The sequence below is a fragment of the Eucalyptus grandis genome, chromosome 8, assembly GCF_016545825.1.
Source record: "Eucalyptus grandis isolate ANBG69807.140 chromosome 8, ASM1654582v1, whole genome shotgun sequence".
Classification (NCBI taxonomy): Eukaryota; Viridiplantae; Streptophyta; class Magnoliopsida; order Myrtales; family Myrtaceae; genus Eucalyptus; species Eucalyptus grandis.
In genome coordinates this window covers 6999928-7017663 of record NC_052619.1, presented here as the reverse complement: position 1 = coordinate 7017663, position 17736 = coordinate 6999928, and the positions used below count along the sequence as shown (strand labels likewise).

General features: G+C 42.4%; 2 protein-coding genes, 1 non-coding gene and 1 pseudogene across 3 annotated transcripts; 2 read left to right on the top strand and 2 right to left on the bottom strand.

The window, feature by feature from the left end:
* The first annotated feature begins 4112 nt into the window (after positions 1-4112).
* LOC120287674 lies at positions 4113-10068 on the top strand (annotated as a pseudogene).
* A 998-nt stretch (positions 10069-11066) lies between these two features.
* Positions 11067-12912, top strand: LOC104456124 (transcription factor bHLH92). Its single transcript, XM_010070855.3, has 3 exons — positions 11067-11492; positions 11689-11982; positions 12563-12912. Exons 1-3 carry the CDS (start codon positions 11145-11147, stop codon positions 12665-12667), a joined length of 747 nt encoding a protein of 248 aa, XP_010069157.2. The 5' UTR covers positions 11067-11144; the 3' UTR covers positions 12668-12912.
* A 2121-nt stretch (positions 12913-15033) lies between these two features.
* Positions 15034-17320, bottom strand: LOC104456123 (40S ribosomal protein S15-4). The gene is given in 5 exon segments (XM_010070854.3): positions 15034-15528; positions 15531-15543; positions 16780-16837; positions 16949-17097; positions 17200-17320. Coding segments are annotated over 5 exon segments (456 nt in total). The 5' UTR covers positions 17203-17320; the 3' UTR covers positions 15034-15295.
* Positions 16101-16261, bottom strand: LOC120287970. Its single transcript, XR_005546223.1, has one exon. It is a non-coding gene; the product is annotated as a small nucleolar RNA snoR143 (small nucleolar RNA).
* Positions 17321-17736: the final 416 nt, after the last annotated feature.

The window sequence follows — 17736 nt, the reverse complement described above, 5'->3', positions numbered from 1 at the left end:
TGTCAAACTTAAAGCACACTACATATGGGGGAGGGGCAGGCGTGACCACAAATTTCTTAGTTTGACTGATCAAATTTATGCATTTTCATAAATACGTGTAGATTTATCAAATTTGTGTTTTCGTCAAGTCATAAATGAGAGTCCTTGTCAAACTTAAAGCGCTACATCTGGGGGAGGGTAGGGCGTGAGGGGGTGGAGGCGGAAATGATAGTCAGCTTAGAACATGAAGGAAAATAGAGTTTAATTGAATATTCTTAATTAATTTAACAAAAATATTCAATCTTATGAACAGTCAACCAAATCTTACCAAATTCACCGGTCAATCAATTCGTAGAGCAACCTTTTTCTGAGTCTTATTTGCCATGGTTGTAATGTATATGAAATTGTCTTGTATTACTTACGTAATCACATGATTGGGTGGGGATTAGCAACAATTTATAGGATCACGACAACAGTTAAACCTATCCAGTTTTTCGTTCCAAGATTGGTTAGTGGGCGAGAACAAGGAATGCAGGGTCATATGAATTGATTATTTTTTACAAACTCCCACCATTAAAAGCGAACTTGATTCCTGAAATGGTTTTTATTTGGAAGATGCATGATAAACTTGTTAGCGAAATTCAGGTGTCAAGGGTTATCTATTTCTTTTCCTTCTTTTTTTTTTTTTTTGGCTAGATATTGTATTGACCTTTTTCAATAAAACTACAGAAGCACTCACGTGCGTAAGGGCTAATTTGTTCAAATTAAATTTAATCCCTTCAAGGAAGCAGAAATACTTCCTTAATTTTCTTGAGGACATTAAACGATTAAAAATTAAATAAAGAATGCATGAGCATGTACAGTCAAATCACTTTTATTGGAGGAAGTTAGCATGGTAACATACCGTCCTTGAAAACACAATTTATTTTAGAGGCAAGTAATTAATCATATTGCTGCCAAAAAAGTTATACAAATAGCACAATCATTTCCTATAAATAAAAGGATAAGCATCTAAAAAAAACCTACCGTATTTGAGTCCTTTGACTTATCAACTTTATGCATTTCCAAAAATCAATATATTATAGATAAGGATTGCTCAAAATTGGATGCGCAAGAAGAATATATCATCAAACAACACATTTCATTTCAAGATTATAAGCGGCATGAGCTCACTTATTACATTATCAAACCACCTTATTTCAAAGAAACTGAAATTTTCCTGAATCAGTCCCACAAGGATCATCGGAATTGTTGCCATGGGAAATAGTGGTCCGGTCTTCAATTTCTTGCGTTAACATCTTGCTTAATTCTTCAGACATTCTCTTATGAAGTTTCAGCTCCTCTAAGGAGAGTTGGTCCATCGATGCCTCCACCAGCCTTTGATTGGAGATTTCTGTACCTCTCGTTGGAGTTCAACAGGACGCTTTGTTGCAGCTCTTAGTTTCTTCGACAATTCTGAATTTTGTTCGGACAGCTCACGCAGCTCCGTCCTTTGTTTGCCTTTGGATTGCCTAACAGCACAAAAAGGAAGGGGATGTGGCTGGATCTTCAACCCGACCGAGACAGGCTTGATCTCGAGGACTACCAACAAGCAAGGCTTCGTTGCCTAGCTTCAAGAGTACAATTATCGAGTCCAGCGCACAATCTGAATAGATTTTAGCAGCCGTCCTAGGATCTTGCTTGCGAGGACGGCCAAGAGACAAGGCTGCATAGCCCAGGCGGAAGAGTACAATTATCTTCTCAGTGCACTTTCTGAATAGGCATCAGCAGCCCTCCTAGGATCTCGAGATCGACCTTTCGAAACAACCTTCTCCTGAGTTCTATTGTCCATCGTTGTATGTATTTGAGATTGACTCTTGTACTCACCCATGATTGAAGGGGGATTAGCTGCGATTTATAGGACCGCGGCACCAACTAAACCGCACCACATATCGTTTTGCGTGGTGTAAGTTTGTTTCCATGTATGGCATATTATCTACCTATTTGTAGATATACATTAAATCTTTTATCTTGTTTTTTTTTTTGACCGAGATCGTCGGAGCCCTACCCTTGTCGGCTTACACCGATTTGGGGTTTCATGGGCCTTCGCGGTGGAGGTCCAAAAGCAGTTATACCTCGGGGAAAACTGGCTAACAACCCACTCTTGGGGCTCTCACTTTAATCGCTAATAACATAGGGGTTCAAACCATTGACCTCCTGCTGGAGGAGAGATTGGTTATATTTCTTCGCCAATTATGAGCATGCATGAAAATTATTCAAAGAGCTAAATAGATTTTGGTCCTTGAATTTGTCGATTCTCATTTTAGTATTCAAATTGATTATTTAAAAAAGAAAATTCAATCCCTGAACTTATCTATTCTTAAATTGTTCCCAATTGGTCCAATTTTCAGCCATTATTATTTGTATGCACTCAAGAAATAGTTAAATATGTTTTGTAAACATATTACATGTTATTCCCAATTCCAACTGTGATGATAGATGCAGAGATATGAAAGTTGTCGCTTGATTAATTTAAGACTCCTAAAGACCGACTATGCACACATTCGGTGCTAATTTTCTATGAAGCTGTTCACGTGGAGAAAGTGTATCTCCTTTTTGTTGCTGTACTTTAGTGTTGACTTGTGCAATAGGCAATTTGAGAATATACCAGGCTAAAAATCCTATGAAAATTGTTCAGAAAATCTTGAATCTATTGTGTGGTAGTCAATTTAATTCTAAAATTTTTAATTATACTAATTTAGTTCTAAATATTTTAATGATTTATCAAACTTGTCTTAAACATTTTAACAAATTGTAATTGAGTCGTTTCAATTAATTTTGGTTGAATATCTTGATAATTTTTTTTTTTTTTTAAATTTCCTAATTTATTATTATTTTTTTCTTTGTCTTTTTCCTTCTTTATTTAAAGGATCAAAGGAGGGCCATTGATCCACTGGCGTATGGACAAGGGTTGATGAACCTCGCTGGCCTTGAGTTAGGTCGTGAACCCTTGCTAGTGGCGGGTGAGTGTCATGGCCTAGCTATAGCTCGTAATAGCCTAGGCAAGGGCTTATGACACCCTCACCAAATTTGGCGAGGCAAGGGCATCGCGGCCCTCAACTAGGCTCTCACCGATTATAGTGAGGGCTTGTAATGCCCTTGTTAGCTATAGTGAGGGCTGGCAAGCTATCATCAAGTGATCAATGGGGCTGTTTGTCATATGTAAAAGAGGAAAAAATAAAAGGAAGAAAAGTAAAAATCAATAAAAAAAAAAATTCAAAAAATTGAATAATTTAAAATTTTCCATGTTAGCACCTAGGTCAATAAGTAAAATGGCTAGAGCTAACTAAACCGTAATATCAACAACATACGGCTAAAATTAGCTAAAATAACTAAATTGACAATTCGTTAAAATCATAAGGACTAGTTTGGCAAATCATTAAAGAGTTTAAAATTAGATTGACACAATTGAAAGATTTATAGACAAAATAGTCAATACAATCCCTAAGAGAATAAGAAATCCAATTAAAAGAGCAATTTGTTAGTAGGATCTCAACTTTCAATCAAAGAAAAAGGAAGAAATAATCAGTCGTTCAAAACTGAAAAAACAAAAAGGAAAGATTAGATACGCTGGACCGACATCCGATTTCCGAAATCGTTGACTCGGGTTTCGGGTCACAAAACCGGAAAAAGAGGGGGGCGCTCTCGGTTCCTCCGCCGGCGAGTTCCTCTCTCCCGAATCTTCTGTTGAAGCTTTCTTCGCGGGAGCATCATCTTCTTCCTCCGCCGTCTCAAAGTCCGGTTTCGATCCCGCGACGGCGATTTTCCCACCGCCGATTCTGTCGACTCCGCCGCCATCGCTGACGGTTCCCGATCGCGTCGTTTCTATGGTTTGGCAGAACGTCGATGAGCAGCAGTTGATGGCGTCGGTCGACGGTGCGACGGTAGAAGAACCGAGGAAGGAGGAGGAGGAGGAGGAGGAGGAGGAGGCATGTGATGTGAGGGAAGGATGAGGAACGAGATACGGAAGCCAAGCCGTCGATCGTGTTGATATGCGGGGAGCCTGGTGGGCGTGTGCTACCGCTGCGCCAACCGGAACGCGAGCCTCCTCTCCGCTCTCCCTCCTCTCCGACTTCCCCCTCGGATGTGGGCTTGGGCCTCGGCCCTTTTTCGACGACCCTCTTCATCGTCGTCTCGACCTGATTCGAAACGGTCGCCCCGATTCGCTCGCCGCGAACGCTCTGATGCCGACTCGCGTGAAGGATGGATCAGCACATTGAAGAACCGGCTGAGTACGTCCACATCAATCAGAACGACTTCGTCTACCGAAGGTTCCTCGCTGCTCTGTTCTTCAGTGATTTCCCTCAATTAATTTTTTTAAGAAATTCACTTTGGAATAACAGCGCATGTCATCATGTCTGTACGAAAAACTCTTTTGTGGAGCTAATCCATTGTCTGAATACGGGCCGGGATGGCCTAAATCCGGACCAGAACGTGCGCGCTCTCGCAGCCAACCATACCTTTGATATTACGAGCACGTTCCCACTGCCCTGCAAAACCATCTGCGAAGCACCTCTCTTTCATGGCCAAAACCTCTCAAAAATCTCAGTAAAACTCACTGTGCTTCACTCGTTTCCGACGAGTTGATGTGTTATCTTGATGATTTGATTCGTAGGTATACCTCTCTCTTCGATGGCTCTCGTCCCTCCCCGTCAATTCTACCCATCGACGTTTCATGGGAACCGCTTCATTCTATTCAGGTATGGCTTTCTAATTCATCGCAAGACCGACTCTCTGTGCGCGGCGAAGTTTAATGCTCTTTCTTTTGCGTCCGTTGAACAAACCCTTTGTAGGAAATCGAGCATTTAGCTCCTGCTAGAGGAAAGCCCGTTTCTTTATTCAATCCCAGCTTAAGCTTTAGTAGTAGCAACGGTTGGTTAGATAAATGGAATCAACCCAACAGGCAAAACAGCCCCAAACAGCCTCAGGCTATGATGAATTACAGAAATAGCGGCGACGTTGGCAGCGGCGGCGGGTCCACGATGCAGAGGATTGTGGAGAAATTGAAGAAATTTGGATATATGGATGATGGGTATGAGAGGAGAGAGAGACCGCCGGAAAGAGTGGTGGAGAAAGGATCTGTGGAGGATATCTTTTATGTGGAGGAAGGATTGTTGCCAAACGCACGAGGCGGGTTTTCGCCAGAGTCGAGAATTGTGGAAGCAAATGTGATTGGGGAGAGCAGTGGAGCAAGGTTTCCGTGGGAGAAGCCAAAGGGGAAGGGAGAGGAAGAAGGGTGGTCGGTGAGGAGTAAGAGCAAGACGTCGGTGGCAGAATTGACACTTCCGGAGCCGGAGCTAAGGAGGTTGAGGAACTTGACTTTTCAGACGAAGAGCAAGATGAGGATTAAGGGAGGTGGTGTTACGCAGGCAATCGTGGACACAATTCATGAGAGGTGGAAGTCTTCGGAAATTGTGAGGTTGAAAATTGAGGGTTCGCCTGCACTTAACATGAAGAGGACACACGAGATATTGGAGGTATGCTTCTTGCATATATGTTATCAATTTCTCATGTCTCGTATCATTTAGTCCCTCTTGTTAACAGGGAATCTGTAGTTAATGTAATATGCAGCTTGATAGAAAGGTCCACCAGACTTGTACCTATACTGAATTTAATCGAGGTGCTGGTTTTCTTGTTTGATGTTCATCAAGGCAGCTGAGGTTGATTTGGCAGCTTCATGTGCTTTCTGTTTCAGCCACATAGGCTACATTCAACTATTGATTTCACTGAAAATGAGCAAGAGATATGCAACCTGTGTTTAGATAGTCAGATTTGTTCTAGCAGAATTTAAAAAGGTTGCTAATTTTCATTGGTCAGTGATCTAGGACTCAAACTTTAGCATGTTTTAGATGGGTTTCAGCTTCCAACAATTGGACAGTGTTCAGAGTATGTCCTTTGATCGTGTGCATCTGGCCCAAGCTGTGGTCAGTAATCAGATAAAGCTATGATCACCTTTCACATGACCATTAAGATAGAACTCACCCTTTGTTATTTGAAGTTTCTAGTTTAATTAACATGTTTGGTAGAAACTGGAAGTATGACATGAAGGTAAAGGCTGGCTGTGGTAGATAATTATTCACTACCATTTTCAATTAGACAAGTATGAATAATTTAAACCCATGGAAATGGAATATGCGCATTCTAGCTTGTTCTCTCTATCCACAATGCTGCTAGGCACTGTGGCCGTATAGTAATATCTTTTAATTTTCACGCTTTATAGTGTTGCAGAAACCAACCTAATTAATGGTACTATTAAAGCGTATTGAAGTAATTTTATCTATTGATGATGCTTGTATGCACGTGTACAGAGGAAAACTGGTGGTCTAGTGGTATGGAGGTCTGGAACGTCCATTTCGTTGTATAGAGTGTGAGCTACAAAGACCCTTCAGTGCAACTGAATAAACGAATATTTAGAAAAGAAGGGAGCTCAGCTACTTCATCAACACCTGCTGATACCATTGGTAGGAATCCTTCGCAATATGGAATCAGTGAGGATGCACAGGCATCTGAAATTGCGTCTGAGAATAAGGATACAGGATCAATGCCAGAAGTTGAATATGAACATGAAATGGATAAATTGCTAGATAGCCTGGGTCCTAGGTACAAAGACTGGCCAGGATGCGAGCCCTTGCCTGTGGATGCAGACATGTTGCCTGGAACAATTCCTGGTTACCAACCTCCTTTCAGAATCCTTCCTTATGGAGTGCGAGCAACGATTAGCCAAAAAGGAGGCAACGGCTTTGAGAAGGCTTGCTAGAGTACTTCCTCCACATTTTGCTTTAGGTATGTGATGTCATCGTCTTACTTGGTTGGCTCTCATAGTGGCATTCTCATTGTTCTTTAATTCTCTCGTATCCAGGAAGAAGCAGGCAGCTCCAAGGTTTGGCTGTGGCCATGATCAAGCTATGGGAAAAAGTTCAATTGCAAAGGTTGCACTTAAACGTGGCGTAATGCTTACAACTAGTGAGAGGATGGCAGAAGATCTTAAGGTAATTGCTCCAGGAAATTTGTCCAACCCATTAAGTACTATGTACGTTGTTTTTTATCTGATAGTTTACTCTATTGATGTCTCTGGTAATTTGTCATTGAACCTCAAAACGATGGTTTTCCATAGAATTGTGATCAATTTTTTTGCATGTTTATTTTCTCATGATGACAGTTTTTCGTTTGAATCTACTGAAATTTTTTTATGCCGATCAAGACAGTTCATAAGGAATCTACTAGTTTGTTTTCTGATCGCATTGACTTGCATTGTTTTGCCTTTTTTTCATGAGCAGTAGAAAAGTATGGTTTAAGTTGACCTTTTGATATAGAAATTGACAGGGGGATTCTGCTCTCGAGAAACAAGGACTTCTTGGTCTTCTATCGAGGTAAAAATTTTCTCTCACCAGAAGTCACTGAAGCATTATTGGAGAGGGAAAGACTAGCAAAGTCCCTTCAAGATGAGGAGGAGCAGGCTCGCTTGAGGGCATCAGCCTTGGTTGTCCCAACCAATCATATGTATGAGCAGCCTGGAAATACTGGTACGCTTATGGAGACTCTTGATGCCAATAAAAAGTGGGGAAAGAAGTTGGATGAACAGCACAAAGAAAAAGTTATGATAGAAGCAGAAATGACAAGGCATGCAAGCCTTGTCAGGAAGCTCGAAAGAAAGCTTGATTTTGTGAGTATTCTCATTTCTTGTACAGCATCTCTCTTTGCTTTAAGAGCATAAATGGCCTCTTCCTGTAAATAGTTGTTGTTAAACCAAGCATCTTTGGTTCTGGTGAAAGCAAAACTCTTGTTGATGGTTCACTAGTGATTAATATTGTGCTTGAAATTTTCATTCATTTCTGCCCAAAAGATATTTTTTCAGAAGTATTCATCAAATAGGTAAGGTATTGATGCATGGTTGAATTCAATAATGAAGTGTGTAATTTATGTCTTACTATGCTGAAGCATCAGCGGACATGGTGTTAGTACTAAATGTGCTATCTGCTTACAACCTAAATTTGAATAAATCTCCTAGGCTGAGAAAAGGCTATCTCGAGCCGAAAGAGCTTTGTCAAAGGTTGAGGAGTTCCTGAAACCGGCAGAACAGCAAGCAGACCCAGAAAGCATCTCTGATGAAGAGAGATTCATGTTCCGCAAGATTGGCTTAAGGATGAAAGCATTTTTGCTTCTTGGTAGAAACTCTTGACATTACCATTCACGTATGTAAACCCGGGAGACTAATGCTTATATTGCTGATTGATCTCCTTCTTCCAGGAAGACGGGGAGTTTTTGATGGTACAGTGGAGAACATGCACTTGCACTGGAAGTATCGAGAACTGGTGAAGATCATTGTGAAGGCAAAGACCTTTGACTCTGTTAAGAAAGTAGCATTGGCTCTTGAAGCCGAGAGTGGTGGGATCTTGGTTTCTGTAGACAAAGTCTCCAAAGGGTACGCCATTGTGGTGTTCCGTGGAAAGGATTATAAGCGGCCTTCCACCTTGAGGCCGAAGAATCTTTTGACAAAGAGGAAGGCTCTGGCTCGTTCTATTGAGCTTCAAAGGCGTGAGGTACGGCTATACAACTGCATCTATTTTCACCAAAATTCTTGATTTTCTGGTATTAAATTTGCAGGTACAAACATATCTCACCTTGTTTGATGTGCATGTTTGCATGTATCTGTGCCAATGCTAGTGGTCTGCTCTAATAATATGTTCCCATCTTTGTTGAGTTCCAGATATTAAAACTGAGTGCACTTGTGTGTATGGTAATTGGTATGCTTGGCTGGTAATTTTCCATTGCAGTCTTTGTTTGAAACACATTTCTGAATATTGTGGGAGCACAGTGGCATGAGTCACTTGTTGATGACCTGATGGCTGTCTAGCTTTGTTGAAGTTACTTGGTTTCCGGATTTAGATGTCAAAAGCACCTGGATTGATACTATTCATGTGACAAGTGTCTATTTTTGAGGAGGGGGATAACATAGAAATTTCTGACAGTTTCTTTGTTTCGTTGAAACAGGCATTCCAAAATCACGTGGCCAATCTGCAGAAAAAGGTGGAGCAACTTCAATCTGAAATCGTAAGGGCCCCGTTACTTGTTGAATTTTGCCAGTTTGGTCCAGTTGTTTAAACAGCGATATACTTAAGTTACTTGCATATTCATAGGAACAAATGGACCGCATGAAAGAAAAATGCAACAATGCTTTTTATGACAGATTAGATTCTGCTTACCCCACTGATGAGGAGGACAGTGAGGTATACCTTAGCTTGTTCTTATCTTGCTTTTCCTTATATCTATTTTAAATTAGGTTCCAAGATTCCTGTTTCTTTGTGTTATCTGTTTCTGATCCTTTTAAATAGGAGGAAGGAGATGAGGCATATCTAGGGATGTATAACAGCGAAAATGACGGTGGAGATGAACCCAGCAATCCGAGTTATGAACTGCTCTCGCAAGCTGATTTTTCAGATGATGAAGAAAATGAGGAATCTCAACCAGATTCAGAAGACCTGACTGCACGTGCATATGCAGTATCGAGCACCACCGTGGATGCCACCGATCACGAGAAAGAAATTGGTCATAATTGGTCCTAGTTGCAGAACTGCACGGAAGAACGAACTTCAAGCATTTTCTGGCATAAACGTTGAATGCTTGGACGAGATTATAGCTTAAGCTCGCATGAAGGAAGCACGATAACGATGGAAGCGCTTGTGGCTATAGTTTTGCAGGTGTAAGATGTCTTCTCCATCTCCTGTACAGAAGGCGTGGGGTATAATCTGAACACGGTGGGTTTCACATGGCTGACCAATGTTCGACAATTTGATTAGATGAGGCAGTGCCATGCAATGCGTGACTCTTCAACCTTTTCTGGTACGGTATCACGCTTGCTACACTGTGGCCGGTTCAAAAGGGGACCCGACAGTGAGAAATCCGAATGCTTACTGGCATATAAAGTTCTTGGCAAGATCATGACTCATTGGCGGATGATAGTTTTTTGTATTTTCTTCTTTTTCTATTTTGTTGGGACCATCTTGAATAACATCGCCAATGATATCAACGGATAAATTGACTCTTTAGTTATTCAAAGGTTCCAAACCGTCCTTAATATATCTTCATATTCTATTGGAGGGTCTTCTCTGTAACTAATGCTGACTTTGCTTCTAAGCTTTGACTGAACTTTATGTCGACTTCCCACAATAAGCAAATTAAAGTTAAAACCATTATTTCAATTGCCAAGTGATTAGGGTTTATCCACATAGACAGATATTCAGGTCGACTTTGACCGCGATAAGCAGTGATACTTCTGCCATATCTGCTATCATTTATTTAGGTTGATCCATAACAATATCACATTCTTAATTCAAAGGGTTAAAAGCGATCCCACTGTGACTCCATCATGTTGAAAAGGTCATGTACCCATCTGCAAAGCGCAGTTGGTCCAGCAAGGTTATCGGCATTCCATTCACACGAGGATTTCGACTTTACAATCTCACGTATCCGAAAATAGTATGGCATCAAAATCCGTTTCGCCATCATCGCTCTGTCTCAAACACACATGAGCATTATTCTATGGCGATAAACCTTATATTAATCCGTTGACTCAAAGCTCTTAGCCATCCTGGTGTGGTGTGTGAACGCAGAAAAGTCATCTGAGCCAAAATGGTTAAAAAAAGTAGAGAGAAATTAGAAAGTCAACCTCCATCCTAGTCATCAGCGGGTCTGGAGAACTGCTGATCTCATCTGATGGACTTCCTGCCGGCCGTTGATTTTGCATCAGACGGACTGCGCTCCTCGTACAGTCCCAATGGGGTTAAAACCGAAGACTTGTCCTCACGTTTGACCAGCTTTCGACAAGGACCCCCGAGCTGCTACCCCACCGCAAAACTTTTCCATGGAACCGCATGCGCAAAATTTGACCGCATAGGAGTCTCCGAGACTAGAGACAACATAGTTGACCACGTTTTTGTTTCCCAGCCAGAAATGGGGAAAATGCCACGTTTTATATCGTGCTCTTCGAGCCTCTCGTGCGGGGAGAAAACGCCATTTCAGGAGGAGGACCGTTATAAATTAACTGCTGCTGCAGAAATTTGAAAATCCCCGGCAAAAATTGAAGGGAGAGAGAGAGAGAGAGAGAGAGAGAGAGAGAGAGGGGTGTCATGGATTTGTTCTTCCACGAAGAGGTTCAAAGCGACATCTTCTGGTGCGATCAACTGGTGGAGCCGCCGCCGCCACCGCCGCTGCCGCTGCCACCGGCTAACCCAAGCGCCTTTTCACCATATACAAACGGGCTGCCGAGTCAAGACCGAGGGTTCATGCCGAACCCGGGGAACAATATGAACAAGCGGGTGATGGAGTTCTTGAGGAGGAGCTGGGCCGAACCGAGCCAGATCCAAGAATTCGACCGCGAACGGGGTTTTCGACACATGTTGAGCGAGAGGATGAGGAGGGAGAAGCAGAAGCGTAGCTACTCGTCATTGCTCTCCGAATTGCCTCATGGTACCAAGGTTTGTAAAAGCTATAATCTTCGTTGAGCGGTTTAACTCTCGACACCAGACGGAGCTTCAGAAAGCAGGCTCGAATTCCTGTGCAGGCCACTTCTTGTAACTAGCCCGCCGCGGCAGGCTGGGGATAGGGAGTACTAGCTTTACGTGAGTAAGATTTTCTGCGCCTCTCTAACTCCGTTGCGAATCTCTGTTGCAGAATGACAAGAACTCCATCGTCCAAACAGCTTGCATGAGAATCAAGGAGCTGGTGAAGTACAAGCAAGAGCTGGAGAGACAAAACGGGGAGCTGAAGTCTGGTCTGAACGAGAAGAGCGGAGGGGACAAAGCTGGAGGGACCAAGATCAGAGTCAAGATTGCGAACCCGACGTCCGGGATTGATTCTATGTTGGAGGTCCTCAAGTGCCTGGACAACATGGGACTGAAAGCTACGGCGATTCAAACGCAGTGCTCGGCCGACCAACTCTTCGCCGTGATCGAGGTTGAAAATGAGGTATGTGCACAACAATCCGATGCCAATGTACACTAATCACTGTTTCATGTTCTTCGCACGTGATTTTCATTTTTCTTGAGTGTAAATAAGAACTTGATCGATGTTCATGCAGCACAAGTTCGAAATTTTCCCAGTCCATGGAAAGGTCGGCGTCCTTCGTTTCTGTTGCCAAAGCATGAATTTCGAAAACCACATTTTTTCATGCGCCGTCTCTTTTTCGCATGTTTTTTTTTTTTGTTTGTGTGTGTCGAATTGATTGTCCGTTTCTGGTGTCCGGCTTGTGTTCTGATACGTCTTCTTTTCATGGGCAATTTTGCTTATGTTTTTATGACGTCCCGAGAGGTTTATCTACACATAGAACATAAGCTCGATCGAGTTCCAGAAATAGTTGGTCAGGGTCATGAAGAAGAGAAAGGAAAGGTCAAACCTAGCGAATAGATCAGTGATTACATTCCTTAATTAGCTGTATTAGCAGCCATTAATCGGCAAGACTCGCACGTGCAACGTTAGACGACAATGGCTTTTTGCTAAAAATAATTTAGTCATTTGACTATTCATCCTGTTTTGTTGATGCGAGAAGATTGAAGCCGCAGATGTTGAAAAGGTCATCCAGTGGACCCTGCTCGAAGCCGAGAGGAAACTTCTTCCCAATAGCTACGAGGGCAAGTTGGACTGGTTGAGCTAACGAGAGATGAACATCGACGCCAGGTTTCTTCCACGTCGGTTCGAGACTTCCCTTACTTGCATGTTCGTAAATAGGACGAAGTTTCCCTCCGGGTGCTTTTAGTCGAGTGGTCACAAATTATGGATGTCATCTATGTACAGATCTGATCAAATAAAATGTGGGTCACGTCTGTATTTGTAGCTCACTAATCGAAAGTATAGTTAGAGTCTTCTTCGATTAGGATTGTTGGGAACTATACTTCTCGTAAATTAAAACTTCAAATTTTCCTAACGAATAGCTCTTGAGGCTTTTATATTCGCTCAAGTTTCATTTGCCCAACTCTATTGGGAAAGTATATATTCATATCGAGTGTTACAAAATTAATAATTGAGATGTATTATCGATGAAAAAAGCGATTGATATGTTTCGCTTGTGTAAATTATACGCACAAGTTTTCAAAAGCTTTCTAATTAGTTCACGCAAAGGCATGACATGCCACCAACTCAAGTATAGAAAAGTAGTATTACGTGATTCTAGTGGATAAACCAAAAATATCAACGTTGAAGGGTCAAAAACGCCGTCGAAGGAGCCCGATGACTTAGCGTTGAGATGTGAAGGGGGGTCAACAAAACCGCTGATCCAAAACAGCGGAAAGGTTCCAGGAATTGACGATTCGAGCGACCCGCCAGGTTTGATGGCCTGCCAGTCCTTTTCTTACTCTTCGGGCTCACGCACATACTCACGCACGTGAGACAACTTAGGAATCTCGGAAAAATTGTGGGAATCTTCTCGCGTGTTGTCCCCGTACACTGACGTGATCTGAGGTTTTCATTCATAGTCGAGAAGAGATAATTGAATGGGATGTGGCCATGTGGATATTGTTTTTCATTCGTGTTCCCACGCATCGTTTTCCTTCGTCAGATCCCATTCGGTTTTAAGATTTTGAACCTCACCATAATCAATCCCAATCAGTTCTCACCAAGTTAATCTCTCTCTCTCTCTCTCTCTCTCTACTAGGGGTAACAATGGGTGGTTGAATTCGGGTTTCCATCTATAGCTGAACCGAACACAAGAGATATACAGGGCGGGTCGGGCGTTTAATGTTTTTTTAGGGGGCTTCTTCTTCCCTTCGCATTTTTTCGTTACGGCAACTTCCTGAGTTGAACAGCGCCACAAACGAGAATTTCACTGGCGACAAGGCGCCTCCAAATCTGGCATGACTCTCCAGATATGGAGACAATGAGGCTCCATGACCGCCTGTCTCATTGAGATCTAGACGGTCATGGAGGAGAGAACTAGAGCTCGATTGTGGGTCACAGTGAGCTGTTTCAAACGACCATGGATGACGGCTTGTCAGGCTCCACAAAGTCGTAGGTGAGTCATTGATGCATCTTCAAAGGTGAGGGGAGAGGAGGCGCAGGCACTAAGCCTAGAGAGTCTCTGAGTACTACGAAATTGTCATTGCCCAGGAATCACAATACCCTCTGAAAGCCTTCACCTTCGTCCCAGAGGCAATGTATTCAAGGACTACGTAAGGAGGGGATTACAAAATAGTCGTTTCGGAACGACTGGAGTTACATGACCCGGAAAGAAAAAAAAATTTGAGCCGCCAAGAACACCCAAATTCTTTTACCAATTACCAAAACCTCAAAAGACCTGAAATTTCCGATTTGATTCGATTCAATACGGATCAGGTCAATCCGGGTATTTTGACACCCCTAGTCACTACATGCCGTCCTATCTCAGCAAGGTCTCCACAACGCCCTCTATGACCTGGCCGAGAAGCCAGATCCTTAAAGACCTCCTCCAGATCTAATAAGCTTTCACCAATTGCGTCATCGACAGCAACGAGACAGAGCTCAGCGTGCAACAACGAGCTCCTCCTAAGGTTATAGAGATGACCACCTCGTAAAAACTAGAGGTAGAAGGCCGAGTGGCAAAGATCGCCACAAACAAAGGCGGCGTACACCCGTGGTAGCGCCGTCATAGAAGGACTCAAAAGGAAGAAGAATCTTACTAACCATGGACAAGCCCATCTACTTCAAAAGAAAAATCTATTTGTTGTGATGTAAAGCCCAACCGATTTGATGTCCGTGGGATGTCCGTGGGCAACCTAAAGCAAATCTACCAGACGATTTCAATTCAAGTAAAAAGCTGGAACTCATGTACTCTAGGTACTCTGAACGGTGTGTGAATACCACATTCCATGCATCAACATTTAACTACACAACAAGTTTGGCACGGTGATTGCCCGATGATTTAACTATAGCACAAAGACTAATTACTAATTTCTCAAATTTGCATCTTTTGCCGGGCTTGGAAACTTGATTATCCCAGGATCGTAACCGCATTCTTTCCATGTATAAGACATGACAGGACAGGACAACTAGAAAATGTTCAGCACCACGACTTAATAAGAGCACTATTACCGCACAATGTATGAACCATCCAGAAAATTCGCAACAATAGGTGAATGCTTCAACTGCCACAACTTATATTTTAACAAACTGAAGAATTCTGCCTCAGAAGTATCTCTGATACTCGAAACATAAGCTAAAATAACATAGCAACTGACATCCAAAATGATGATGGTCGTCCTTGCAAAAAGAAACACAGACGGATGAGACCTCTCAGGCTGCCCCGTCGATTTTACTTGAGAGGAATGAACCTCGACGAATGGGTGGCACCGATACCTGGTCTACCGTGCTTGACAGGCTTGTAACTAATGGAGAATTCGGCCAGGTAATGTCCAATCATCTCAGGCTTTATTTCGACTTGGTTGAAGGTTTTACCATTGTAGACTCCAATGATGCTCCCAATCATCTCTGGAACAATGATCATATTACGCAGGTGAGTTCTGACTGGTTCGGGTTTCTCACCAGGGGAGCCTCCCTTTTCTGATCCATCAGACAAGAAAAGATTCAATGACCATGGATTATCTTACCAGTAAGTAGATAAATAATATATATCAAGAGTTTTTACACAAGGAGCAGTTTTTTTTTCAGGAAACAAGCATTCATAGTAGGAAGTAAAATACAGCATGAAGCTGAAAATTGAGTCAAACATAGCGGAAGGTGCAATGATCTATCAGCCTCTATGCCTGGCTAGAAGAGAGCAAAAAAACCCTGTCTGGAAAGCAAAATTTTGGTCCTCTAAATCAAACTGGAATCCATTATGATAGTTCACAGGTATCTCGCAAGAATTACAACATCAAGCATGAGCTTAATTATGAGTCAATGTTCTCTTTTTAACTTTCAGAATATTCCACTAAATATCATTCTGGACTTAACAAATCCTTTATCAATCAAAACTATGACCCAGATGACTTCAAAGTACTAATGACCCACAAAGAAAGAAGACACACAAGTAGATAAAATTTCCTATAAACTAATGTATTTGGAAGCCAGTTCTCTTAAATTTTTTCTTTTTCAAAAAGAAATAACATTCCAAGGGAGCATGTAAGATGGATTTAGTAGGCAAGCAGCACTTTGGGCAATTCACCTGTGGATCCATCTCAGCGGTTGTCTGGCCGCCGCTGATTTAACAGCTATTAGTTTCTGCACAAACGCTTAAGGCCACACTACCAAGTAGAGGGAGGCCTATACACAGGTGCAGAACTCCTATCATATTCACTAATCCCCACATTGCTCTTGACTAAATACCAAGAAACTTATTTGATCACAGGAACGGCTCAGCAGTCAGCCCTGATGATTCCACTCAAACTACTCTATGCCCCCAAGCATCGTCAAGTCAACGAATTTTCAAAGCGTATAGAACTTGAACAAACTTTAAGCATTTCACTGTTCTTACAAATTTATAATAACAGATCCTGTTGATTAGAGGAAGACATTAAATATTGCTCTCAACTATACACTGCTATGCTTTACCTCAGCCCCATCCACTCCATTCAAAAACACAAAGCCCCCTAAGCAGTAAGTCAAGTATCACCCATTGAAATGGCAAAGCACCAATATTGACCAGCAAATCGATCCAACAAAAGCTACCAGATTTCAAATTCGATGCGCAAAACAAACCAATACTACAGAAATCTAGCTCATTTGCAGTAATACAGTCTAATCAAACTCGGTAATTAGATAGAGGCAAATAACAATTAACGAAAACAAGCAAATTACCGCTTTGCGCAGCTTCTTAATCAGGGCCATGGGCTTCCTCTTGAGACCCCTCTGGAACCTACCCACATCATCAAATCAAACCACGAAAGCAACATCATTCGCTCGTCAGTCCAACCTTCGACCAATCTTTAAGATCTCGCTACAATACAGCAAAAGAGCAACAAGGTACCTTCTGCGAGCCCGGGCGGTGAAGAGCTTGACGAGCTCGTCCGTGGACATGTCGAGGAGCGCGTCCAGGTCGACCCCCCGGAAGGAGAACTTCTTGAACGTCCTCTTCTTCGGCTGGCCAGCAACCGCGACGTCGGCCTCCACTTCCGCCTGCAAAAGGGACCAAAACCCCGCGTCCCCCCATCGGTAAGCTAGACTCAGCTCAAAAAAAGAAGATCAAGATGAAGAAGAAGAAGAAGAAGAAGGAGTCACCATGGTCGCTCTCTGCTTGCGGGAATCGGGGAGATCCGATGCGGCGGAGGAGCTCGAGCGAGGAGGAGGAGGTGGTGGTGGCCGCTAGGGTTTTCTCTGAGAGAGTGAAAGATGAGGGTTTATATAAGGAAGTAGAAGTGGTGGAGCGTAGCCCTAGATTGTGAGAGTTCTTGTGGATTTGGGCCGTTGCATTGGGCCTTTCTATTTGCTTCGATTGAATTTGGGCCTCTTGGGCCTTACATGGATTTCTTTAGGCTTTTTTTTTTTTTTTTTTGGGATGAGAACGAAAAATTTTAATCTACTTACTAGGGCAAAACAAAAAACCATTCGAAACACACAAAGAAGCGAAAAGGAAGATTTAGTTGGTCTTATGAGCGTATCCCCCAAAGTGCTTTCGGTACTTTTTGGCTCGTTTGTTCATGAATGTGAGAAAATATGTGTAGAGACCTTAATTTCGACCCCGAGACTCTTAGGTCCTGTTTGGCAATTTCTGTTCTCATTCTCCAAAACACAAATTTTTGTTCTTTTGTTCCGGGA